Source organism: Malaclemys terrapin, chromosome 6 (assembly GCF_027887155.1).
Source record: "Malaclemys terrapin pileata isolate rMalTer1 chromosome 6, rMalTer1.hap1, whole genome shotgun sequence".
In the NCBI taxonomy this organism is placed as follows: domain Eukaryota; kingdom Metazoa; phylum Chordata; order Testudines; family Emydidae; genus Malaclemys; species Malaclemys terrapin.
Window position 1 is genome coordinate 43,243,092 of NC_071510.1, and position 26,280 is coordinate 43,269,371.

The 26,280-nt window shown below is 44.2% G+C and overlaps 2 protein-coding genes across 4 annotated transcripts in view; one reads left to right on the forward strand and one right to left on the reverse strand.

Annotated features, from left to right (window-relative positions):
- Positions 1–743, reverse strand: part of ERMP1 (endoplasmic reticulum metallopeptidase 1) — a 44,226-nt gene extending 43,483 nt beyond the window's left edge. The window contains exon 1 of one of the 3 annotated variants that reach the window (XM_054032113.1): positions 511–743. In XM_054032113.1, the coding sequence (XP_053888088.1) occupies positions 511–572 (62 nt within the window). In that variant the 5' untranslated portion in view covers positions 573–743. Of the gene's footprint in view, positions 1–118; positions 478–510 lie in introns of those variants that run through there. The other 2 variants (XM_054032112.1, XM_054032114.1) reach the window with 2 other exon arrangements.
- A 14,567-nt stretch (positions 744–15,310) lies between these two features.
- LOC128839332 (monocarboxylate transporter 7-like) lies at positions 15,311–25,606 on the forward strand. The gene is made up of 4 exons (XM_054032234.1): positions 15,311–15,512; positions 19,376–19,519; positions 20,668–21,474; positions 25,380–25,606. The coding sequence occupies exons 1-4, from the start codon at positions 15,311–15,313 to the stop codon at positions 25,604–25,606; spliced, it is 1,380 nt and encodes a 459-aa protein (XP_053888209.1).
- The last annotated feature ends 674 nt before the right edge of the window (positions 25,607–26,280 follow it).

Sequence of the window (26,280 nt, forward strand, 5' to 3'; positions counted from 1 at the left end):
TGGGAGGAAGGGGGCGGGATGGGGAGGCCGCGGCGCTGGGAGGGACGTGGAAGGGGGAGGATGGAGAGAGAGGAGACGGGGCAGGAGGATGGAGGAGGGTCGCGGGCGCTACCCGTACCTGGCCCGGGGGGCGCTGAAGTCCCGCGGCCCCGGCCGGCGCAGCAGCTGCCGCAGGGAGAGCTGCACCAGGGCCCGCAGCGCCAGCAGGTAGAGCAGCACCAGCAGCGCCCCCCGGGCCTCAGGCAGCAGCCGCCACCGGGAGCCGCCGGCGGGGCAGTCCCGCTTCTTCCCACCTGGGTCCGCCTCCCTGCGCCCCGGCAACGGCAGGGGCTGCGGAGCCCGGGACTCCCGCTCTCCGCCAGCAGCGCGGAGCCGCCGCACGGCCACCGCCGCGCCCCGCTCCATAGAGAGACCGAACCGGCACCGCTCGGCGGCCTGCGCGGCGGCTGCTCTGCAAGGACGCTACGGGGCCGGAGAAGGGTCAAACCAGCTCGGCTAGGGCCGCCCCACCTGGATTTCGCGGGGGAGGTGCCTGCTTCCGATGAGTCACATGGGGAGACACCGGCAGCCATTTCTCCCCTCCCCCCCCCCTTCCCTGGAAGCTGGTGAGGGTGAAGATGCCCCGAAGTCCTCGGGGGGATCAGGGGTAGACCGCGCGCTGCTGAGCCCGGCGGGCCCTGGGCCCTGCCTGTGAGGGCTCCCTGCCGCCAGGAGCGCTAGGAAAGCAAAGGCCGGCTTGGTTCACGCCCCCAGCTCAGCTCAGTTCCGTTCAGTATGTTCCTGCCCTGGCTGCCTGTCGGCCAAAGAATACAGCACAGGAGTCTGCTAGTAATCTGTTGAGCCCGTCATAAACTAGGTCGAGAGAGGCCAATTTTCAGACGTGCTGGTCATTCATAACTTCAGCTGGAAGTTGAAGATGGTGAAGCCAAGGGCAGTTGCAGATAATCAGCACCTCTGAAATTCAGCCCCTACGTGCCTCTTGCTCTGTGACTGGATCCCTGGCTGACACTGATGATTGGTTGTAGTGAGTCAGGACCAAACCCGGGCAAGTCTCTCATAGGGTAGAGCCCTGGCCCCCTTCCAGAACTGGCCCACCAGACACCTTCACTAGCTGTCTTTTTAGCATACGTTGAAAGACTCTTCTCTTCCAATTAGCCACTCCCTTACCATTTGGGGCCCTCTCTCATGTTTCTGGTGTCTCCTGTATTAGTATCAAATACCTTTTGACAAATGGTTTGCCTTGATGGTCACTGCTATTCCATCTTTGTCAGCTTCCTTGGCTCTGTTCTTTAACTGATTTTATTTCTTTTAGAGGTTTACTACTTCAGTTTAGTCTAAGATGCATTTGATCTGTGCAAGGCACCCTATACCTGGATTAGTAAATAAATATATAATAAATTGGTCCAAAGTTTGACAGACCTGAATAAGCCCCTGAGGGAGAAATTCCAAGCACCTCCATCTTCTTTCCTCCCTGCTTGTATGTTTTTCCATCTGAGTCATAGAATCAGCAGTTGTAACACCTCTTGGCTAAACAAACAGACAGGCCTGAAAGAGAAGGGACAGGTTGAAATGCAGTGACTACATTCCCAACAAACTTAAAGTATTTTTTGTAAGTTTCCATATTCTAGTAGTTCAGTGTCTCTTTTTACCTGATGCAATTCACACGTTGAAGTCAGAGTATGTTTATAAATTTCACTGCAGTCTGTTTCAGAGTAGCAGCGGTGTTAGTCTAGTCCACGAAAGCTTATGCTCTAATAAATTTGTTAGTCTCTAAGGTGCCACAACTACTCCTGTTCTTCTTACTGCAGTCTGTGTCACTACACAACTTTTTTTTTTAAAGGCTTCCTGGCATAGTGCTGGAGTTAGTGCATTTCTTTCTTTATTCTTTCCATTTGTTCCTTATTTGTTTTCTTTCTCTCTCTCCAACCCCACCTCTCCCACCCCCACTCCCACAAAGGGAACACTATCGGCAGGGCCGGCGCAACCCATTTGGGGGGCGGTGACCGTGGTGGCCGGATCTTCGGCCACCCCGCTCGTCGGCAGCATTTCGGGGGCGAGACCTTCCGCTGCCTCTGTTGGAGGTGGCATTTCGGGGGCGGGACCTTCCGCTGCCTAGGGCGGCAAAAAAGCTGGTGGCGCTCCTGACTATCGGGACAAAATTTAGTTTCCATAAAAATTAGTTTGATTGAAAGGAAAATTACTGGAAAAATGTCCATTGTTAAAAAAAAAAAAAACAGTAACAGGATTTTCCTTAAAGTAAGCATATATGATCATTCCCACACAAAGCTTGCAACTCATACTCTGTAACAATGAATTAACTGCAACAACAAAAGTGTGAAATTAAATCAAAATGAAAATCTTTGCTTAATCATCTGTGTAAATATCTGCATTATAATAAGGTGTTGTTAGCAACATAAGTCAGGAAAAGTGTTTTTTTAAATATATGGGGCCAGATCTTCAACTGGTATAAAACCATGTAACTTCATTGAAGTCCTTACTCGGTTTTTGAAGTCATTTGGTGTTTTACCTAAGTAAGGACTTTAGGACTGGGTCCCATGTCCTTTATTTTTACCTGACCTATAATGCCAGCAATGCCAAGGCATTGTGCCCACCATTCCAGAGACTAATTTACAAAATAAGAGCATGGTTCCTCATCCCTTACTTATCTGAGTAATCCAATAGAAGCCCATTCTTCCCCAAGAGCAGAATCACTTGAATTTAATGATTATTCAGGGAACTACTCTGGTGAGTAAGGACTGTAGAGACAGGTCCTACATTCTTCATGTGGTAGATGGTATGAAATCTTTTTAAAAGATCAGAAAAGAAAAGAGGAATCTCACCTCCTCCTCCTACCCTGCTTGCTGGCTTCATGGCAAATTCTGTGACCCCTAATCAAGTAAAACTAGTCCCATTCATTTTGTGAATGGGCAAGGGACTGAAATAGCTGAAAAATTTGAATCTCGTGCTGCTCACTGGAATTGAGGCAGCAGGGAGAGTAGAAATGCAAGCAACCCACTGTCCCAGGTTTATTATATTCAGGGGACCCTCTGTTTGAGGATTAGAATTTTAATATTGTTTCAGCCCTTTTAAAAAAAAACGTTATAGGGGGTTTGGTTTGGGCTTTTTTTATTATTGGAGATATTTGGAAACCAAAAATATTTATTTTCCAGGTTAGAAGCGAATCTGAGATCTATCAGTGTTGACAGCATGCTTTGTAGGCCAAAGTTCTGTTTTATTATTCTAACGGACAAGGTGGGTGAGATAATATCTTACTTTGGACCATCTTCTGTTGGTGCAATGGAAGCTATTACCTCATCCACCTTGTCTCTCTATCATCTTTGGACCAAAACAACAATACTGCATACGTTTTATTATTCTGTCAATTCAAACTTCACAACCAAATTCTCTGCGTTATTGAAGAGAGTTTTGTGAGACTTCACCAACTGACAACACTCTTACGTGCTCGGAAAAGTTGACACAACACTTAGCATAGCACTTTGTAACCTGTGTCAAGTTGGATGGATGGTGCCCCATGCATATGTTCCAATATGACCTGAACGTCAGTCAAAAATACCATGGAACAGAGCCTTTAAGCTATGTTTCTCAGGTTTCTTAACAAAAGGATTTGACCTAATTTTGGACCGAATGATTCAGAAGTTTTTCAGTTCGACTTTGTTTATGTCAGGTAAATATGTGCTTATCTTAGGATATAATCCTTTTACTGCCACTCCATTTTCTCACAGGGCAATCTGTCAGGAAAGCCTTGTTCACTGGAGCATGTGATTTGATTTTAAGCATTATTTTAATTGGAGAAAGAATAAGATTTCAGTATCTGATCCTTAGGGACTTGAGGCCTGCTTCTATTAAAATTAACTACAAAATTCCCAGGTCCAGATCCTTCAAAGGTATTTAGGCACCTATCTCCCACTGAGTTACAATGTTTTTTGTCAGTGAATCACATCACATGCTAAAAAGAAGAAAAAACATAAAAAAGCACTTTTAATTCAGTCATTGTGACAATCACATCCTTAAATTGTCTAACTGTGTGATTTTGTTATGACTTTGCCATTCCTCATACCCTCCCCCACCTCTCCCTAATGTTTCTTACTATCACTTGCTGCAACTTGTCTTGGTAAGGTCTTGGGAGCGGGGTTTGTTTTTGACTAGTTGTTCTGTAAAGCTATCAGAACACTTCTGGTCTGGGCACTGTAAAAGTAATAAAAGTAATGATAAACAACACTATGGTGCTCCAACAAATTGGAGGATGGGCATGGAGGTATAGCAAAGGGAGTTGCAGAAGACACGAAGTGTATTTTATCAGCTTTCCTTCCCCCTACATTAGCCTCACAGCTCCCCATCACCACACAAAAGGCGATTTAGGCAGCAGTGACATGGTTAAAGCACTAACGACCTTGTGCTTATTCATACAGGCAGAGCAGAAACTAACTCCTGATATGGTCAGAAGCTGAGCTGACTGAGGCTGGATCTGATCAGAGGTCATTTCTCTTGCAGCCAGGTGGAGGGCATTCCCTCCATCTTTCACTTGTAAACTGAAACAGGCCATAATCCAAGAAAAGCCTCTTAGTAGAGTACAAAACTCTTGCACGCCAAAGGAATTCAAAACGGAATTCACATAAGTTTAAACAGTCTAGAGATTTTTCTTTTATCCCCAACATTTTCTCTCCCCCCGGGCTCATTTATGTCTCTACCGGCTGCTCTGGGTGTCCAAACCAACCTGCCTGCAGTGCCGGGGAGGGGCGCATGATTGCTCTTGTAGCTTCCCTTTGCTTCCCTGTCAGAAATCATTTTTTCTGCGAGGAAGCAAAGAAATCCGCAGGGTCATGAATTCTGTGCACGTGTAGTGATGCACAATTCCCCCAAGAGTAAAAGTGCTATTGAGACAATGAACTGTTCATCATGAACAGTAAACCAACAGAATGAATAACTCTTTCTATATCTCAACTTCAAAGCCTTCTGTCTCCTGCATGTACATTAATCAGAACCAAGTCACCTCTGAGGAGGCTCTCTCTTAAAGGGTATGTCTACACTGCAATGTAATCCCAAGCTTAGTGGGATTCAAATCAGCAGACCCAGGGTTTGAGAACCCATGGCTTGAGCATCTACATTCATGGCCAACCCTAGGTTAAGAATGCAATTGTGGTTAATGTTTAATCTGAGGTAAACAATTGGGATACAGTGGCGGCCAGTCCAGCTACACAAAGGGTGTTCCCAAGAACCTTACTGGTAGATGCTTCTTTTAAAAGACAAAATGTGGCTGTGTACCTCAGGGAATGTATTTACTGCTGTGAAGTGTTTCATTCATTGCAAGAGTTAACCTTCTGTTTTCAACAATGCATGTTCTGTAAGGCTACCCTTGGGGTTTTTGTTTCCTTGCAGCTGCAACCTTGTCTGTGGGTGCTTCCTCCACACTAGCACAAAGGCTGTCCTAGATTAGAAGGCAAAAAAAGCAGACAAGGGAAGACATGTTCTGTGATTTGGTGCGTTCCTCCGAGGCTGACAGAGCTCAGCTGAATGCATGGAGGCTTACACTGTTGGAGAGCATGCGCGCTGACCAAGAGGGCTGGAAAGCATGCAGGGAACAAGAGCGTAACACGCAAGAGGAGATGTTGTGGCTTATGGGGCAGCAAACAGACATGTTGAGGCATCTGGTTGAGGTGCAGTAAAGGCAGCTAGACCTTTGAGTCCTGCTGCACCCAATGATGAATCAGCTGTCCTCCTCACCAAGTTCCATATCCTCCTCTCCCAGATGTCCTAGAATGCGGGGAGGATGAGGGGGGAGAGAGGAGGAGCTCTGTTATCCCTTGAACTCAACTCCAGGGGATTCTTCATGGAGCAGAAGGCTCTCATTCCCACAGCTTTGATTGCAAGACAGTGCAATTGTAATAAGCTATGTGTCCTTGCCCTTCCCCCTGTGTTATCTTTGCTATTCACTGCGGTCTCTGTTCAGTGTTTGTTAGCATAATAAAAATACATGGATTGAGGACAACAGGCTCTTTATTCACTGTGCACACTGTGGTTGGTGGGGGTTTAGTTTACAGGGCAGTACAGGCAAAAAGAGGGGCAGCTTGGTAAGGAACACCACACAGAACTGTCACATCAGTGTTGCGTCATTCATGAAACTGGTTTTCAAAGCCTCTTGGAGACGCAGTGTGCCTCAATATGCTCTTCTTATTGCCCTGGTGGCTGACTGCTCATAACTGGCAGCCAGGCGATCTGCCTCAACCTCCAATCCCACCAGAAACTTTTTCCCCTTACTTTCACAGACATTATGGAGCACACAGCAAGCAGCAACAACAATGAGAATATTGCTTTTGCTGAGGTCTAACCTAGTGAGTAAACTGCGCCAGTGCCCCTTTAAACATACAAAGGCACATTCCACCACCATTCTGCACTTGCTCAGCCTTTGGTTGAACTGCTTCTTACTGCTGTCCAGGCTGCCTCTGTACGGCTTCATGAGCCACGGGAGCAAGGGGTATGCTGGGTCTCCAAGGATAATTATTGGCATTTCAACGTCACCAACAGTAATTTTCCAGTCTGGGAAGAAAGTTCCTTCTTGCAACTTTCTGAAGAGACCGGAGTTCCTAAAGATGCACTTGTTATGTACCTTTCCTGACCATTCCACATTGATGTCAGTGAAATGGCCCTTGTGATCCTCTAGCGCTTGCAACACCACTGAGAAGTTCCCCTTTCGGTTTATGTACTGGTTGGCAAGGTGATCTGGTGCCAAGATCTATCACCACACCACGGCAAAACCATCCACTATGTCCTGCATGTTTCCCAGAGTCACTACCCTTCTTAGCAGAAATGAATTGATTGCCCTGGGTACTTGGATCACTGCAGCCCGCACGGTAGCTTTACCCACTCCAAACTGATTCCCGACTGACTGGTAGCGGTCTGGCGTTGCAAGCTTCCATAGGGCTATTGCCACTCACTTCTCAACTGTCAGAGCAGGTCTCATTTTAGTATTGCTGCATTTCAGGGCTGGGGAAAGCAATTCGCAAAGTTCCATGAAAGTGACCTTATGCATTCAAAAGTTATGCAGCCACTGCTCCTCATCCCATACCTGCATAACGACGCGGTCCCACCAGTCTGTGCTCGTTTCCCCAGCCCAGAAGCGGCATCCCACCATATAACAAGCTCAGCTGCTGCCACCAGCATCTGCGAATTGCTCCATTCCATGGCTTCCAGCACTGCTATTTGCATGGCATCACATTGTTCCGTGTGGCAGCTCCTGGCTAGGCTCTGCAATACTGCAGGACGATGCATGGAGTATTTGCGACGCTCACAACAATAGCGTGCAGCTGAGTGGGGTCCATGCTTGCTATGCTGTGGCATCTGCACGGGTAACCGAGGCTTAGATGTGAAAATGATTGTTGGCCATTTTTTTCAGGGACTGAGGGAGGGAGGGAGGAGGCAAATGCATCATGGGAGGTTGACAACATGTACCCAAAACACCCGGCAAAAATGTTTTGTCCCATCAGGCATCAGGAGACTAACACAGAATTCCAATCGGCAGCAGGAACTGTGGGATAGCTGCCCACAGTGCCTTGCTCCGTGAGTCGATGCTAGCCATGGTAGTGAGGATGCGCTCCACCAATAGAATGTGCATAGTGGGGACATGCAGCATTGATTTTGTAAAATCGGAGGCTAAATGTCAACAAATAAATTTGACCTAATTTTGTAGTGTAGACATCCCATTCCTGAATTTAAGGGTAAGGATAAGGTTGTGAAATATGGATTCTATTCCCAGATCTCCTACAGATTTGCTAGATCAAATTCAGATGTAATGTGTAGTGGTGGTGTGAGTTGGTAAGTGGGTAGGAGGGAGTCTAGACTGGTGTAACATGCACTGAGGAGCCAGAAGAAAAGGGGTAACAGAAAAAGAAAGGAACAGGAGAGTGCAGGTGTAAACTAAAGTAGCCTCCCGCACACCCATTTGAATTCTCATCTTCTTTTACCTACTTCTTGCCCTTCACTATTTATTTTGTATTCCCTCACCCTCATATACACCAATTTTCGCCCATTAACATTGACTCTAGATGTGGCTCCAGTTGACACTGGACAAATAATTTTGGCCAACATTTTAAAAAGTGGCCACTGTTTTTGTGTACCTCAAATTTTGGATTCTCAACTTGGGATACGTTGGGCCTGAACATCAATTGCACTGAGCACGAACAGTTTCCACTGAATTTGTGTGTCTTAATTCTTAGGTTTATAAAACACATTGAGACCTTTTGATGAGAGACACTATAGAAGTGCAATTCTATTATTAAGGGCTTTTAGGAGAGGGAGATAATTGTCATTTTAGCACTGGCTCCCTAACATCAATAATAATTGTACCCAAACTGCTTATACACAGTTGAAGAGTTGAAGTGCATCTGCAAATGGTTTTGACATTTGTTTTTAGTTCAGCAGTTTTTAGTTTAGACAGTAACACTTATACCTGCGGATGCTGTGTATTGAACCTGGCAACCCACCTTCTGCAGCGAAGGCTGAAATGGGCTGGTATAGTCCTATGTAGCATTCCAGCATATTTTTTCAATCCAGAATTCACATTGGCAATAAAGTATAATTTGGCTGAAGCCTCTGAGTTTACTATTGCATGGGGGGGAAGGAAGAGGAAGACACTGCTACATTGACCCATCCTCCTCCCCTTTTCCTCTGTGGTGCTAAGGAGCTCATCTTATTCCTCCCACAGATTTGAGCTGAGCCCTGAAGAGTCTCAAAACATTCCTTTAACTCTTCACTCTGCCTCTGCAATCCTCTGCAGAGCAGAACTGGGTCTATTTTCTCCTCTTAATCAGCACTGAGAAATGACTCCTAAACGCCTGGTGTCACCTCAGACAAAGCAGCAAACATTCCCTTTCCCTGCAGTGCACCAGAGGATTAAAAGCTAAATCCAAAAGAAAATATCATCCATTTTTAATAATATCACGCATAAAGACTTAACAGTACTTCCCTCCTGGCCAGTGGAACAAACTAACTAATATATCCCACACTGAATATTGATCAAGTCACTAGCACCTAAATCACCAGATCACTAGGACAAGCAAAACAAATAAGCTACTGCTATAGAACCCTGCACAGAAGTGTCACACTAGCAGACTACTTGTACCACAGTGAAATGTATTCTTACTGTGAAAAGAACAGGAGTACTTGTGGCACCTTAGAAACTAACAAATGCATATAGAGCATCCGAAGAAGTGGGCTGTAGTCCACGAAAGCTTATGCTCTAATAAATTTGTTAGTCTCTAAGGTGCCACAAGTACTCCTGTTCTTTTTGCGGATACAGACTAACACGGCTGCTACTCTGAAATCTTACTGTGAAAGTTACTAGTGACCCCCCCTTAACAGCTAGCAGCCATTATGTCAGCCAACAGCCATTAGGGGGAAGCAGACACCTAAAGGACACAGTAGCCTGAACTTTTCAACTGTCTTCCCTTTCAAGGCCTTAAGGTAGTTGGAGCTGGTCCCAAGCCGGTTTTCACTGACCAGATAGCAAAAGCAGGAGTCTGATAACCACCAATCAAGTGTTAACATGGCAAGGGCCTTTGCCTGAAAGTGTATAAAGGATCTGTAAAGTGTGTAAAACAGAGTTCTTGTACCAAGGTGCAAGACTCTCCTTTTTTCTGCAGAATAAAGCAACTCTTCCTTATCCCTGTTTGGCTGTTATTGGCTCTCAGCTAGGTGGACCCGATATTTTGGTAACATTACCAAGCACAGAATCAGTAACCGAAAACTAGCAGCGGAAGCTGGGAGATGCAAAGTACAGTGCGAACTCAGGCGCCGATCCAGCAAAGCACTTATTCACAAACGGAATTGGGCCCATAAAAGAACTTTGCAACCCAGCTCTAATGTGGTGAAAGGGTCTGATTGTGTATGCAGCAGCCCCAGGATCTGGAGAGCACAAAGGCAAGTTTTGTAGCACCTTTGCAGTCCTCTTGAGCTGACTTGTGTTGTGTACTCCTCAGGTGTGGTGAAGGATCTGGCCCATGGCATACACACTCAGAAACGTGAGATGAGCCACAACCAAACTCTAGTTCTCAACAAACACTGGCATGATTCAGATCCAAACTTTCAGGCTTGCCCGATTCTTGGGGTGACCCATAATTGTCGATCCAAACACCCATGCCTAATACAAATACAACCACACCTATTATGAATTCTTACCCACCTACCTCCCCAACCCAACCTTGCTTTCTTAATAGTGTACAACTGTCTCTCTGAGTGTAGGAGGAGCCTACAAATGACTTAGAAAAAAAGGAGTTCCTATCTTATACTGCTATTTGGACTAAAAATCCTGTACAGTGCACATAGCCCAATTGAGAGAGATTGGTTTGTTTGACTAGACTGAACATGGAGAAGAATGAACAACAGGAACTAGTGGTTTGCAATACAAATCAAGAGCTTATGTGACACTGGAAGGTAGAGGAAGAGCTGCATATCCAGCTCAGACCTGGGCTGCTGTTATCTGAAGAAGGTAATATAATCCATAGCATGGTGTTATACTTTAATTATTTTAGACGGACTTCTGGGCAGCATTCTGCCATTCTCAGCCTTCTTGTTAAGATATGTATGTGAGCTTATTGCCTATATTAGTTTAGGCTATCCCTCACTTAAATGACATTAATGGAATAGGAAAGAAAGATTTTATTAAATAAGCTGGCTTCTTACCTCTATGCTCCAGGAACAATAATTATCAGCAGCTATGTAACACCTGAAAGTTGTGGGGGCAAAACTGATGTGTAAGGGTGTAGTCGGGGCCAATTTATAGCCTCAGATAAAGATTAGAAAGTATCTGATTGTACAGTGATTACACGGCACAGACATTAAGTGGATTTCAGCATGCATTGCTATTTGTGTTCTTTGCTCTCCCCCCGACTTTTAATCTGATGACAATTAACAAAGGTTTATTCTGATGTGTTTGTCACTCATTTATTAAAACGACATTCAGCAGTTGACTTTCAGTATGAAAATATCTTCAAGTCAAACAATCCCTTTTGTAACTGGTTACATAGTTTTGCTGTAACGTAGCTTTTATAATGATTGTGTCACAGTACCAGCCATTTACATGGAGAGATTTGTTCTGTCCCCTCTCCCCCCTTTTTTTGGTACCTCATTCACCTCAGTGGTGTTTCCTGCCTCTGAAGACCAAGGGACGAGGCAAGGTGCCATGGTTGGTGCTTAAAGAAAAGAAAAAATGATTAATAATAATAAAATGATATTGCTTTGCTCTTACCTAGTGCCTTTCGTTTAAGTGTCACAAAGCTCAGTACTTGAATTTTTCTCCTTTCTGTGAGCCTGATCCTGCTAGGTGCTAAGCATCTTCAACTTCCACTGAATTCACAGGATCAGACTTTGACAGAATAAATTAAATATTTATGGGGAATTTCCTTATGTGGGTTGTATTCAAACAGGAGACTGGGATTCAGGATTTCCGTATTCTATTCCTGGCTCTGCCACTGACTTGTAACATGACCTGGAAAAGAGTCATTTAAACTTGCCGTGCCTCAGTTTCTCCATCTGCAGAATGGAGACACTATTATTTGTCTAACATACAACCGTAACGTGTAACTTCATGAATCTTTGAAGGTTATTTAGAGTCCTCAAATGTAGATTGATAAAAGAGTAAAAATTATTATCTATTATTATTGACTGACAAATCTGATGTGTCCTAATACTGGTAACAATATTAGAGCTACATTCTGGTTCCGAGAGCCAGGGGAGCACCTTCAGTGCCTGCCTGAGCAAGTGATTTGTGAGGGGAACAATATGTCTTTGTAGCTGGTCAATTGTGGAGATGTAGCACTGCTCCCAGCACTGCCCTGCTGGTGTGCAGAGGTAGATGGGATCATGGTCATCTGCTCTCTAAGTTGAACAGCACTGGTTGCTTCCCCATCACACACACAGTCAACAACTTTGTGGCTGCCTTTTGTGCAGGGGCTCCGTGTGTCCTCTCTTCCTGTGCACCCATGCTGGCAGCCATGAGAGAGCTCTGAACTAGGAAGCAGTCTGATACTAGAAAAGCCGCTTGTACTTGCAACCCAGTTTTTACATTTTAATCAAAAGATCCTTTTGGAAACCAGCTGCTGGAGAAGGGGAAGTTTCCCTACACAAAAAGTGTTCCTTTCCTCCTGTCCTTCAAGAGGGAAGTCACAGTGGCAAGATGAAAACGTGGGGACTTTTGAAATGTTCTAACTACTAAAATGTGGTAAGTGCAGAGCACAGGATTGAGGTGACAGGAGATATTGGGTGTTACTTCCAGCTGAGTCACTGTCTCATTTGTGTGTCATTGGATGGGTCAGTTGACTTCCTTGTACCCAAGCATGAAAGTGGGTAAAAGTAGAATCTTGCTGAAAATATACAGTCAATACCAGATCATTCTAGTACCCGCAGGGCAGGGAAAACTCCTAGAAATCTGGTTACAGTAACATTATTAATTACTCTAATAACTGAGGGTATCCAGTCTAAGTCCATGATTACTAAAACTAACCAGAGCCTGAATTATGAGCAATAACCGAAATGATGGTATATTTGCACTCAGGAGCAGGAGAGAGTTAGGTTGCTGTGTACATTACGGCCTAAATCATGCCTCTTATGTGGTAGAGCCAGGCTGGGAAGGTTGAAAAGTATAAGGTGATGTCAGAAGACATTAGACTTTTGTAAGGCTTCATAATTATTTTGGTGCGGGGTGAAGCATGACAAACAGCAGAGCTTATTCTATCTGTACAAAGGCATAGCTTACATGCTCTTGTCCAGGCACAGGGGTATAACCTCATCATGACCCTGCTCACCTATTTGGTCATGACTGCCACATCCCTAATCGTGCTCCCCAGTGCCTCAGACCAATTGTATCTGCCTCCTTCCAGCACAGCAACCCAGGGCACAGCTGTAACTTGGCCCTATTCTATATTTTTGTTTACAATATTGGAGCACGTACAGATTTATGGATTTGGCATCACAAAACCTCAGGTAAGATATGGGAGCATTAGCCCCTTTTGACAAGTGGGGAAACACAGGCACAACAAGATTAAGTAACTCGCCCAAGGCCACACAGAAATTCGGTGACAGAACTGGGGACTGAACCCAAATTTCCTGATTCCCAGTGCGGTGTCTTAACCACAAGATATTCCTTCTTCTCTTGAGTATTTATTTTGTCTGGGTTTTAGGGAGATTTTTGGACATAGTTCAGTGCCCTTTGCAGCTGATTCACTTGTCTGTCTTTTGCAGCCAGCCCTGTCTCTGTTATGCAAATACATCCAGTTCCACATATCAGTCAGAAATGAGAGCCAGACATGTGGCAGAAAAGTTCCTTTGCTTCAGCCTCTTACAGAGGGGAGCTTCAAGCATTTTTTGCTCTGGCTCAAAAAGTTGCTCAGATGGTTCCTTTTTATTCTGAAGAGTGTTTGGTGCTCTCAGAACATCATTTGTGCGAGGTTACCTTGGGGCTTACAGTTGGCATTTTGTGGCAGGTGAGTTCTGCAGGGTCTGGGCTCCATAATCGTCACACCTTCCAGCTGCGCGCGCGCGCATACACACACACACACACACACACACACACAGATTAATACAAGTAACAAGATAATCTTCGGCACACAGCACACATCCTCCCTCTTTGATTAAAATGGTCTTCCACACCAGGTCTCTTTTAACCCCTGGTATACATGCTTACAGCCAGGCCTACAGAAAATGGTGGGGAGTAAGAAGCATTTTCCGGTGTCTGATAGAATTCAGCCACTTGCCAACCACCCCTGCAAGGCTGACAATCCCAAGTTCATAGGACTTCAGAGGAACAACTCTCTCTCTCAGGAATGTACCAAATGAGATCTATTAAAATATCTCCACTAAGGATAACACCCCAAACCACCACTATTAGGCCTTTACCCACTGCCCCCGTGCAGGTCAAACACTGATTCACTGATATGTTCTACAGGGACCTAGAACAACACATAGAATGCTTTTCAGCATGGAGCTCAGACTTGCTGACATGCAGGTAAGACAACTATTGTCTTCACCTGTTATAGGATCTTATGCAGAATTGTCTCCTATTATGTAGGCTCAGCCCTCCTGCTCATAGAATTTGATGTTACTCTGAAGTACTGAAAAGTTATTTCATTGTTCAGGTTCAGGCAGAATGTTCCTTTTCATTTTCCATATTCCTTCTGTGCATGTCAAATTAATACACGGGATTGTTAGGTTTATCTACAATTTATGACTCTTACTCCAAAATGCCTCTTCACCATTGTTCAGGATACAAGCAGGAACAAGAGAAGGCTTTGTCTGCAATGATCAAGGCATCTACACAGTGATTAAAAAGACAGTGTCAAGGTTCAGAGGTCCCAAACACAACTTCTCTTACTTGAACTTGTTCTGTTTTAAAATGTACCCCAGGCAATAAGGTAACTCATCATACTTGCCACTGGGGTCTGCAATTGGCTTATAAAGTCAGCTGCTAAACTGGGCGACCCAGCAATGAGAAATCCAACATGTTCAGGGCCATTGCTGTGCACATGAGGATGCATGAGCAGTGACCTGCTGCTCTCCCTGTCAATTCCACTCTTGTAGGCTCACAGAAGATTGAAACTGACATCTTTCCTATCCTCTGGAGCTCAGAGACGGAAACTGAGACGATTCCTGCTATCTCCTACTGAGTCACACCAGAGGAACAGCATGATGTGTATGCTCATGTCTTATGCACACATGACAGAGTGGTTGTTTAGCTCAGCCCTACGGCAGCAATTTACAGATAGCTGTAGCCCTGGTTTTAGAGAGCTGGTGGGGATGGAGAAGTTGATGCCTAAGGGATATTTTAAAGTACATAATGTCATGGCAGGAATCAAATTTTGGGCTTGGCAGCCTTAACAGCACAGCTTCAAAAACTGGGCAAGCTGGGGCTGTTGAAGGCTCAGAATGAGCTGGCTCGCTGGTTCCATTCTTTAAGAATATGCCCATCTCTTCCTCTGTCTTTTTCACTCTCTTTTTTCTATTTCTACTTCCTCATTTGTCTTCTCATTCTTCATCCTTTTCTCCCTGTCCTCTTGCTCTTTTTCTCCCTCTTCTGAGACTCCTGCTTCCCAGCTCACGGACCCTTCAGCAAATGCGTTAAACCAAAATTACTGAAATGCACATTATTCTTTGCTTGAGCGCTGTGCCTGTAGTTGATCACTAGTCATTTCCAGAGAAGTGGGTGACATCTCTTTAATGCTGGGCCTTTTATTGTTTTGCAGAGCTACTACAAAAAAAATCCTCACACACAAAAATCTGAAAGAAAACTCAAGCTATAGAAAAGATGCAGGGCAGAGTAAACAGCCTACCAGATGGTGGCTACGGATGGGTTGTGGTGGTTTCAGCCTTCATAGTAATGGGCCTTACCACTGCTGTCCTAAAGACCTTTGGTTTGTTCTTTGTTGAAATTCAACAGCACTTTGATGAACTTGCAAGCACCACTTCCTGGATTACATCGATAACTATTGCCATGTTTCACTTAGGAGGTGAGTAAAAGTGTCCCCTCCTGCCCCCAATGGTCTCTGTGTTTATTGTGTGATTCATATTTCATTAGGTATTTTCACAAACTTGCCAGACACACAAAGGAAGTCATGTCTATCTAACTATATACAGAAACACATCCCTCCAGGGCAAACACACACACAGGTATATAAAGTAACAGAGTAAGTAAATACAGGGTATGTTTACACTAACATTCAACCCACCTGATCCAGTTCTAGAACTACATCCACACATCTACTATCTGCCAAAAATTAAAAGATGAAGGGAAAGGCAGAATGTTCAGTAAGAACAAATAGTGGCACTTTGGCAATCAAGAGACCAGGGTTCTCTCCTCATAATATGGGGCAAGCCACAAAAACCTGTGTGTCAGTTTTCCCATCTGTAAAATGGGGATGATAATAATTATAATACTGACCCACTTTGAAATCTCTGAATGAAATTAAAATCAGGCCTAGATCTCAAGTGTGCAGCATAGCTCTGTGCAAGCATGACCTTTCCATTCCCCCAATCTTTAGCTGGCTGCATGCCAAGCCAGTCTCCCGGCATAATTCAGTTTAAAGCAACCTACTAGTTTATTAAGATTGCCAGTAGCAATCAAGGGGCTATTGTAGTAGTTGGGAATTGCCAGTGACTAAGGAAGACCTAGACGTACCCCATTCCTGCATTCTTTATATATGACAGTGCTACCATGTAATATGTTGGAGAAGCCTGTACTAAATTACACAGGCTTCTAATAAATACTTTTTCCACATGTCTCTGGCTGCAAACTCTGCCCACTAATCCATCTCCCTAATACTTATCCCAAGATCTCAAACCCCCAAACAATTTCAAATATTTAAAACAATAAAAATAAACTGCCAGAGAAATGGTTGCTCCTTCTGAGACACAAATTCACTTCTTCCACCAAAAAAAAAAAAAAAAGTTTGGGGGTCAATTCCAAAAATACATCTGCTCAGCAGGCTCTGAGGCTAGTCAGATTACATGAATACAAGACAGTTTTCTTCCCAGTGCCAGAGTGTAGGGGTAAGGAAATGAATTTTGTGATTTAATAGTTGGTTAGAAAGTTTCCATTCAGAAACTTGTCAGAATTTATCAGAATCTTTCCAGTGACTGGGAATCTCATGAGACATTCTAGTTTCAGCTAAGGGTACATAACACACACATATATTAAGTATTACCTCAAAAAAAGGTGTAGGGTTAGTTTCAGTTGTGGGGAAAGTTTCAGGTCAGTTCTTCTTTTATCCCAAACTGTTTTTAACCCAAAATTATCCTCAACTGTGAAATCCATATTTAGAGAGTTTTATGTGGAGGTATTTGAGGAGTGGGGAGGACAAAATAAATTGGTGACAAATGTTTTCCACTATCTGACCCTTTGAGGCAACTTTTTTCCCCAAAACCATCCAACTTTGAAAATGGGCAGTCTTACAGTAGCCTGGAAAATATGATGTCCTCTCAAGCTAGTATCAACAGTACAACAGCAGCAATAAACTACACCATCCGGAGGGCTAGCATTGTCTTCTGTTTATGGATTGTCCACGGATTCACTGTGTGACCTTAGGCAAATTGTATAAACTGTCTCTCTTCTCAGTTTCCTATCCATATAGTAGGGGTCATATCATCACAGGAGTGTTTTGATGCTTAATTCATTAATATCAGTTACACACTGTGAGATCTTTGGATGGAACAGACTATAGAACGGCAAAGTATCTGTAAATATTATACAGTCATCCCCCTAGACCAAGTTCACTGCCCCTCATAATTGGTATGGATGATAACTGTTCCATCTAAATGTTACCTTTAACCACAGTGAATCAAAGATTCGTGAAAAGCTGCTGAGTATTTAGTTAGTGGGTAGAGCACTCAGCCTTGGGTGGAGTAAATGGCAGCTCCCCACTTTCTTGAGCAGTTTGCAGCAGGAGGCCTCATCTCTACCAGCCATCTCAGCATCTATTATTCACGTGTACGTGTTCTAACTTGCAAAAAAACTTGGGCTGTTCCATACTCTACACCAGGATTTGCACGTTAGACATGTGCATGAACGAATGGGCAGAGGCCATGAACAATAGCACTCAGGCAACAGCACAGAACATATTAGTGGTTCCAAACTCTTTTGCCCGTTGAAGCTACTGAGGCCAAATACTTTGTTCTCCCCCTCCCCCACACACACACTCTTCCTCTTGTAGCTCCTGTGCTGCCTCTATAAACTGATGTTCCAGGTATAGTAGGCAGCACAGGATGTACCCATCAAGCTGTTCATTCCCAGCAAGTTTAGCATCAGTCAACAGGTTGAGACTACTGTGTAAGAAGCCAGTTGGTCTGTTCAGAATTCATCCAGTCAGTCATGAATTTCCTAGCTTCAGGCTGTACCTTTACTATTACTCTTAGCATAGTTGTGGCTTCATTTCCCTCCCTCCCCCAATTGCTTCCCCCCGCACACACACACACACACACACTCTCTTTCCCTTTGTTATTCCTCACCCAAGGGTAGAGATTTCCTACTGTAATATTTAAAACAAGATACAAGATAAACAATCTTATTGAAATGTCTGAATGTTAACAGCGACCATTTGCACTTGCTGGGGTTTTATATAAATAGGTATTTAAACAAGTTGAAAACAATTTGCTCCCAGTCTGACTTTGACCCAGTGAGCTAAATGGCATTCCCTCCTCAGACTCTAATTTCTATGAGCTTAGGACCTTCATTTGTATGAAATTGCTAGCCCTTACTTCTTAAAGTAAAATAAAATAACGCTGTGAGGTGTCACCTCAGCTCCCTCTAGCGATTATAGAAACTTCATACAATTTCACACAGCTTCTTGTCACTTCAGTAACTACACAGAAGATAAAACAGTGTTTTAAATGGTGGGCAGTAAGCATCTGATCCAATGCCCAATACCATCGATGAACAGATAGTCACTGAGTTCAAAGAGCACTGGATTACACTCAGAGGAGTATCTAAACATTACTGATGCTTCTGAAATGTGATTGGATCACAGGGTCTTAAGTTTTGGGAATTTTTGCAGCAAGTTGTGAATGACCAGCAAAAGAACCAACCATTGCGAAGAACTGCTCAGTACCCATGGCGACTATATATACTGTGCTGTTTCAGTTGTGTTGTACAGTTCTCATAGCTCACCAAGAGATGCAGAAGCTCCTAATGTCCAACAAGTTAGAGACTGAATCTGAGAACACATAGGAAAAATACCTCAAGTCAAATGTGGATCTTCTGCACCTCCTCAGCACATTACAAAAGGTTTGCAACTTCAAGAAGGAGTCGGTTTTATCAACTCTCTGCCCGTGGAATTACTGTTTTTTACAGCCCCATTTGGGTAAGCACTAGAGTGTAACAGATCGCTTTTCTATAGAAGTTTTAAAGCCAAACTTTAGCAGATAAATAATGCTCTAGTACTAAAATCTAATAATTTGACTTAAATATCAGATAACTGGGATCTCATTCTCTATTAAAAGTTTAGAGTCATTTCTACAGAATATTATTAGTTTAGTTAAATTCAATGGGACTCTTCCACAAAGGAAATGTTGAAATTCTTTTTTTCTGCAGAAAGTCTGCTTTCTACCCCAGAATGCCCCTCCCTGAACACATTCTGATTATGCTGCTAGAGCTGTCCTTCCTCAGTAGGGAGTCTTACATTTGGGGGGCAAAACCATCCTCTCAGATCAGCACAATGGAATTCAGCTCTAATTTTCCTCACACGTGTAAAGATAACAGAATACTGGACAAGACAGATGCCAGGTAAACTTTCCCTTAAATGTTCTCCTTTCTTGTGTAATTGGTTTAGCAAGCTTCATGTCCTAATGTTGCCTTATCCTTATTTTGTTGTTGTTTTAGCACCAGTAGCTAGCAGCCTGTGTGCAAGATACACTCATCGAGCAGTTGTGATCATTGGAGGACTCCTGGCTTTCTCAGGAATGACACTGGGGTCTTTTGGTTTCAACACTGTCTGGATGTATACAACTACTGGCTTCCTACAAGGTACAATCAAAATGATGTCACACACCTGCACTTCTGATCCCTCATTTAGGGTGATTTTTTTTGGCGGTTTTTTAATATATTGAATTTCTGCTGTATGTTACTGGTTCTATTTTAAAGCTTTAATGCACGTTTACCCCTCCCCCCTATTTATGTGGGTAGGACTCCGCACCAGAAAATTGCGATTGCAAATAATCATAATAGATAGATAGTTGCAAGAGAAAATGAAGGCTAACTGCAACTAGAAAATCAGCAGCTTTTGATTTTTAAACTAATCGGGCATTAAGGATTTTGCAGTGAATCTGAGGGACCTAAAAGTAGCAGAAGTGCAAGAACGTGTGTCCCTAATGCTGCACTTTGTGTAGAATAAGTTAAATCTCGGGGCCATTACCCTGCACCACAGGGCCAGATCCTCAGCCTGTTCCAATGATGCAAGTAGGATGGAAAGCTAGCTTAATCAGCCTGCTGGGGATTCCCCTTGACCAGGGAATAAAGCTGGCATAGTAACCCATTTCTGCTTCCATCCTGGTTGTGTGAGAAGACATGTCTGGAGCCAGAGCTTCTTGAAATCTGGCAATACTGGGCCAGCAGAATTTACCCTGGGGAGCTGTTAGCGGTGCTCCAGCTTACACCAACTGTAAGGTCAAATCCTTCCAGGCTGTCCTAAGAATGAGGACCACATAAAGATGTCATAATGCCATCTTCACTCCCTTCCTCAGATCCTGCACTTGAATGCACCTCAGACTAACACATGGATATGGCTCAGGACATTTTCACTCTGTGTGTATCCAGTTTAAGCTGCATGACTTGTTTCAGCCAGTAGCAAATTGGTCAGTAGTCTTTGGAAAGACAAAAGTTGTGCAGTGAGGAGGACAATAATGCGAAGTTATCTATATGCACTACTTTGTATTCCTATTGTTCTGGTTAAACATGTACCTAAACGTCATAAAACGCCTGACACAAACATACAGAATGTGTAACACAGCTGAGCTAATGCTGCTGATGGAAGCATAACTTTTTACAATTCCTGATTTTAACTATGAAATTTAACACAGATTTAATAGTGTGAAAGCATTTTCTGCTGTAACTGTGTGCTCCTGCCTGGATACGATAGCATGGTTAAGTCTAACTTTTCTTCTCTCCCCATACAGGTCTTGGGATTTCCTTTTCATGGACATCACCTATTAGCATTGTCAGCCATTATTTCTCTAACAGAAGGGCTTTGGCCAATGCTATTGTCAGTGCTGGGGAATGTGCCTTTGCATTCACCTTTGGCCCTTTTTTTCAGTGGTTAATTGGTTTATATGGGTGGAAGAGTGCTCTGTTGATCATCGGTGGCATTCAACTTAATATATGCGTCTGTGGAGCACTGATGCGACCCCTGAAGGACCGTTGTGTTCTTGAAGCTAGGAGTTCTGAAGCTCAGAGACCATCCGGCAAGGTTGTGCCTGTGACTGGCAAGGAACATGCATCTCCCATCACACAAAAAACATTCAACTGGATGCTTGTGAAGAGACTGGAGTTTATTCTTTATGCCATTTTTGGTATTTTAGCTGCTATGAGTTTTTTCATTCCCCCATTATTTTTGGTTCCACTTAGCTACAGCCTAAGGATAGATGAGTCTTGGACTGCATCGCTCCTGTCCATTTTGGCTATAGCAGACTTCATGGGCAGGTTGTTGTGTGGCTGGTATGCTAACCTCCACCTTACTAGGACTATACACTTGCTGACAATGACAGTTGTTCTGATCAGCACATCTTTGATGCTATTGCCGCTGGCTAACAATTATCTGTCTCTGGCAATATTCACTGGCTTCTATGGTTTTTTCTTTGGCACGACAGTCTCCATCCACATCACAGTGCTGGCAGATGTCGTGGGCATGTCAGATTTTGACAGTGCCCTGGGGCTCTTTATGCTCATTCGAAGCACTGGAGGTTTTCTGGGGCCTCCTCTTGCTGGTAAGTTGAGATGACACTTTCATAAACACAGCTTATTAGTGAAATGCTAATTATTTCCTAGCGATAGGCTCAAACTGAGAAGTTTAGATCTGGTCCAAATTTCCCCCTAATATGGATTTTAGCCATCTCTCAAGCCCATCTCTAGTTAACTGAGCTACAAAATCTATAATACAAAGAATCAGACTAAATCCTATGGAAAAAATTTTGTCCCTTCTCCTCCCTATGTGTGGGGCCCTCCCAGCAGTGAAACTGGTGGGAGAGTGGAAGGATTCCTGCCGGCATTCATGCCCTCTGCACACCATGGAGCAGGTGGGGCAGCAGGTTGGTATAATTTTTGGTGGTGCCAAGAATGGGTCCAAGTCCCCCCCCCCACACACACACATACACACACCTGCTTAATGCTCTGGGAGGGAGTTTGGGTGCAGGGGCAGGCTCTGGGCTGGGGCAGGGGGTTGGGTGTGGGTGAGGGGTGCGGCATTTACCTCAGGCGGCTCCCGAAAGCGACCGGCACACCCCTTTGGCAGCGGCTCCTAGGTGGGGTGGAGGGGCTGAGGGGGTCTCTGTGTGCTGCTGCCCTGAGACACCGCCCCCGCAGCTCCAATTGGCCACAGTTCCCAGCCAGTGGGAGCTGCGGAGTTGGCGCTCGGGAAGGGGGGGGGCGGCGCACTTCCAGGAGGGGTGCAGAGCAAGGCTGGGCAGGGAGCCGCCTTAGCCCTGCTGCACTGCTGGTGGTGGTGGTCGGAGGCCCCCTGACCCTTTTAAATCACCTGGGGGCGGCAGATGGGGCTGGGGGAGAGACCCAGCCCCGAACATTGGTGGAGCCGGGCCCCCAGGCCCTGAATATTCCTGGAACATGGGCACCACGTGCTCATATAACTTGCCACCCCTGCCATGGAGTCCAATTCTGTGGGACTCCCAGCATAGAGAGCACGTTTGTTGGAGAAACAGAGTAGGGGGGATATAGCCATGATTACACGGTAGGAACTGTGGAGGCTACTGCAGCCCTGAGACTGTAGTATTGGCCACAGAGTAGGGCTGGTACTGCTCTGAGGTAACAGCTGTGGGAGGATTCCAGCCCCTTCTGGCCTACTGCAGAGAACCTCAGCTCAAAGCTTGGCTACCTAGGCTGTGCAACACGTGCATCTTAAGGAAATGCTACTAGACATACCAATATGTTTTCTGGCAGCATCTCACCAATCAATATATTAAATGGAGAGGTGGCACAAAAACTAGTGGGAAGAGATAGGCCACATAAAGAAACCTTGAATGGGTAGAAATAGAAGCTGTAAAAATTTAACTTGGAAAAATTCAAGTGCAAAGAGTGCAGAAAAACAGATATCCAAGCAGGATATTAAGCAGTAATGCTGCCTGAGACTTTGGGGTTGCAATGGACAGCAAAGTAGATATAATTTTGCCATGTGATACAGCAGAGAAAAGGCCAATGTGATTGTAAGCCAATGCATATGAGCACTAATTCAAAGGCCATTGAATTTAGCGGGAGTCTTTCCAATGACTTTGAATCAGTCCCATGTAACAGAACCATTTCAGAAAGTAAGAAATTTTTAGAGCCCTTTTCCATATAGTTCTGGTCCGACGGCCTCAGGCATTCTAGGCACAATTAACTACATCTGCAACTGCATCCATTGAGCAGTCTAACTTACCTGACTACATTAGCAAACCAGGAAGTTGTCTAGAGATGGATGTGAGTGTGTGCCTGCATTTCACTGCCACAGCATGATTGTGCACCCACAATATCCTATCCATCCATTCATGTTCTTATACCATACCTGTCACTGTGGTATCTGCAGGCCCTGTTGAAGCCTGGCTAGAAATAAGAGTTTCTTCTCTCTCTAACTGTTATGATTCTTTGAAAAATAAACTGTCCTAAACAGCAGAGAAGCTAAGGACAGAATGGACCTGAAGACCGGACCAACTTCTTCCCCAGGTCAGGGCTGAGACTCACTAGCAGGGTGCCATGGAGAAGCTCACACTCCCCTTCTGAAAACTACTACAGTGCTCTCCAGTGACTGTCTAAAAATATACCACCTTACAACAGCAACACTGCATTGCACTTAGCGACTACAGCACAATACTGTAGCGTTTGTTTTTATGTATATAAATGTGCCGCTATCTGTGCTGTCCCCCGGTTTTGTGGCTAAACAGAGAATTTCATTCTGTAGAGCTCTCAGCCTGGTGGGCATCTTTCACCAGCACACAAAATAAGGGATAAAGTACACTGTGCTTTGAACTGTTCCTTTTAAAAATACTACGATAGGGGTGATCTAATAGTCTCTGCTGCAGTTAGCATGGAGAGTTGCAGCTACATAGTGTCTGATGTTATAACAGATACTTCAAATGAAGTACTCTTCCCAGCACATTCCAACGGAAGAGCTTCATGTTGCCCTTGGATGACTGTATCTGCACATGTACATTGGCATGCTAGATCATTAGTCACTATTTGAGATGGGGTATCAGGCTTGGTAGTCCACCAATAGAATCTGATATGGCAAAACATATCTCCATAGGTCCTTTTCTGCTGAGTGTATAGGGTCTTTGAGGCAAGAGTGGATGAGAAAATGGAGGAGCCCCCACACTCCCTGAGGGGAGTCAGAAAATACCATGCACTTAGTTTACAAAGTGGTGTCACTGGTCCAACTTCAGCCCTGGTGTGAACAGGTGCAAACTCCATTGACTTCAGGGGTATTGCACTTGCTTGCCCTAGAGTTAAGCTTGGCTCATCACAAATAAAGGGATCTAACAAGTGTTAATGTTTTTCCCCATCCCCCATATTAATCTGAGCTGGTCTAGGTCTGACACTAACATAGTTAGTGCCAACATGTACGTGAGGAGGAAATAGCTACATTACATTCTCTAACACACTGAACACAATGAGGCTCCTATCCACTGATTTGGTGAATTTTAGGGGACATTCCTCTTAGGAGGGTCAGGAAAACACCACAGGATTCACCAGAGATAGCACAAACCCTCCAGTGGCCACTCAATTGTTGGAAATTTCATCTAAGTATAATCTATCATTTCCTTCTTCCACCCCACAATGGCCCCCCTTCTATTCTCGGATCATACCCATATGGCTCACCTGCTCACCTCTGCCCCTCAGGGCTCTCCCTTCTAACCTCTATGGTTCACCCTTTGCTCTTCCTTTCCCTACATGGCTTCTTCCCAATTTCTGTTCCCTCTACCCTCCCATAGATTGTTCCCTTCCCCCCACACACACACCTCCCCCTGCTCTTTGTTGCCTCCTGTCCCTGTTTGTGGTCTCACTAGCACTCTGCATCCTCCCACTCTGCAGTAGTTGCTGCTGCTGAGGGGGAGGCAACTAGCAAAGAGCACAGTAGGAGACCATTGCCTGCTGTACAGTTCTTGGAAATTAGGTGGGAAACCAATTCACTAGGACAGATGCTCAAAACCTGGGATGCTAGCCAGCCAAACTGGTGCTATTGGCTTCTAAGTAACAAGCAGTCAGATACTGCATAGTCCATGTAGCCAAATTTTGTGGCAGTGAATTTGTGACTGGTTAAGTTGTACCCAGGCATTTGTCTGTTGCACCCCAAATTTGCACCTGCAGAACTCGTGACTGCACCCACTAACAGATGCTTACACACACAGTTACCCACTGCGTTTGAACAAAGAGCCCATCAGCAAGCATGATGGGTGCACTTGCAAACAGAGCAATTTAGACAACTCGTTTTGTAAATATGGGCCTACACCTTTTCTACATTTGCGGTCATGACAAGTTTCTTAAACTGGTGAATTAACCCTTACAAAGCCAGAAGATGAAACAAATGCAAAGAAAAGGTGTTCCTCTTCTTAATAAGTTCTCTCAGCAATTCTCATTAATTTCTTCCTGACAAATCACCACCACTGTCATTTGCTTTTCCCACCAGGTCTGATTGTGGACATGGCAGAAAATTACAGTGCAGGCTTTTACATAGCAGGAGCCACTCTCGTCATATCTACCGTATTTTTGGTTGTTATAGATCAACTCCAGCAGAAGAAAGAGCAAGAGACCCAGACAGACACTAAACCAAAGAAGCAAATCCTTCTCTTCCCTTCCCTCCATTTCCTGAAATTTAAGACTGGAAAGTGTCAAGAACAAAATATGGGAGTGTGACCATCGCAATTTATCTCTGAGAAAATTTGGGGGCTTATTTAAATGTTTTAGTTTAATACATTTCAGATTTCCCCTCCCCCAAGGCTATCGAAGTGGTGTTACAAATTTCTTGCTGATATTTTGTGTAGGACTATGCAAAATTCAGAAAATAGTGTCAACAACTGGCATGCAAAAAAATTTTTTTTTTCACATATTTGAATGTGAAAGCTGCAGTTTCATCTGAACAAAAATTCAAATTATAAAATGTATATTTGTAACCCAAAAGATGCAGTTTTTAGGTTGTTTTTTTTCTTTTGGAGTGGGGCGGGGAGGACAAAAGTGGATCATACACACAAAATGGCAATAAAAATGCAAAAATCTTAACAGAATTTTTTACCTAATACAATTCCCACTCCCAATGTTTTATTTATAATCTGGGTAATTTAATTATTTCTGTTTTGTGATATTTATTGACAATATTTTGAGTCCATGCAGCAGGTAGAATAGAGCTGGAGAACAGTTCTTAAACTTTTTCACAGTGTGGACTGTCCCTTGATAGTGAGATGTCTCTTGGACACCTCCTCTCACCCATTCATTATTGTGCAGACCAAGAATTTAATGTATTTTAATGTCTTTTAAGGTCTGTTATTATTTATATTATTTAGTGCCTATGGGCCCCAGTCAGAACTCAGCCC

Coding starts and splice junctions, on each gene's coding strand:
- LOC128839332 (XM_054032234.1), top strand. CDS start 15,311: ATGCAGGGCAGAGTAAACAGCCTACCAGATGGTGGCTACGGATGGGTT. Junction 19,520..20,667: donor AACTACTGGCTTCCTACAAG/GTACAATCAAAA, acceptor CTCCCCATACAG/GTCTTGGGATTTCCTTTTCA. Junction 21,475..25,379: donor TCTGGGGCCTCCTCTTGCTG/GTAAGTTGAGAT, acceptor TTTTCCCACCAG/GTCTGATTGTGGACATGGCA.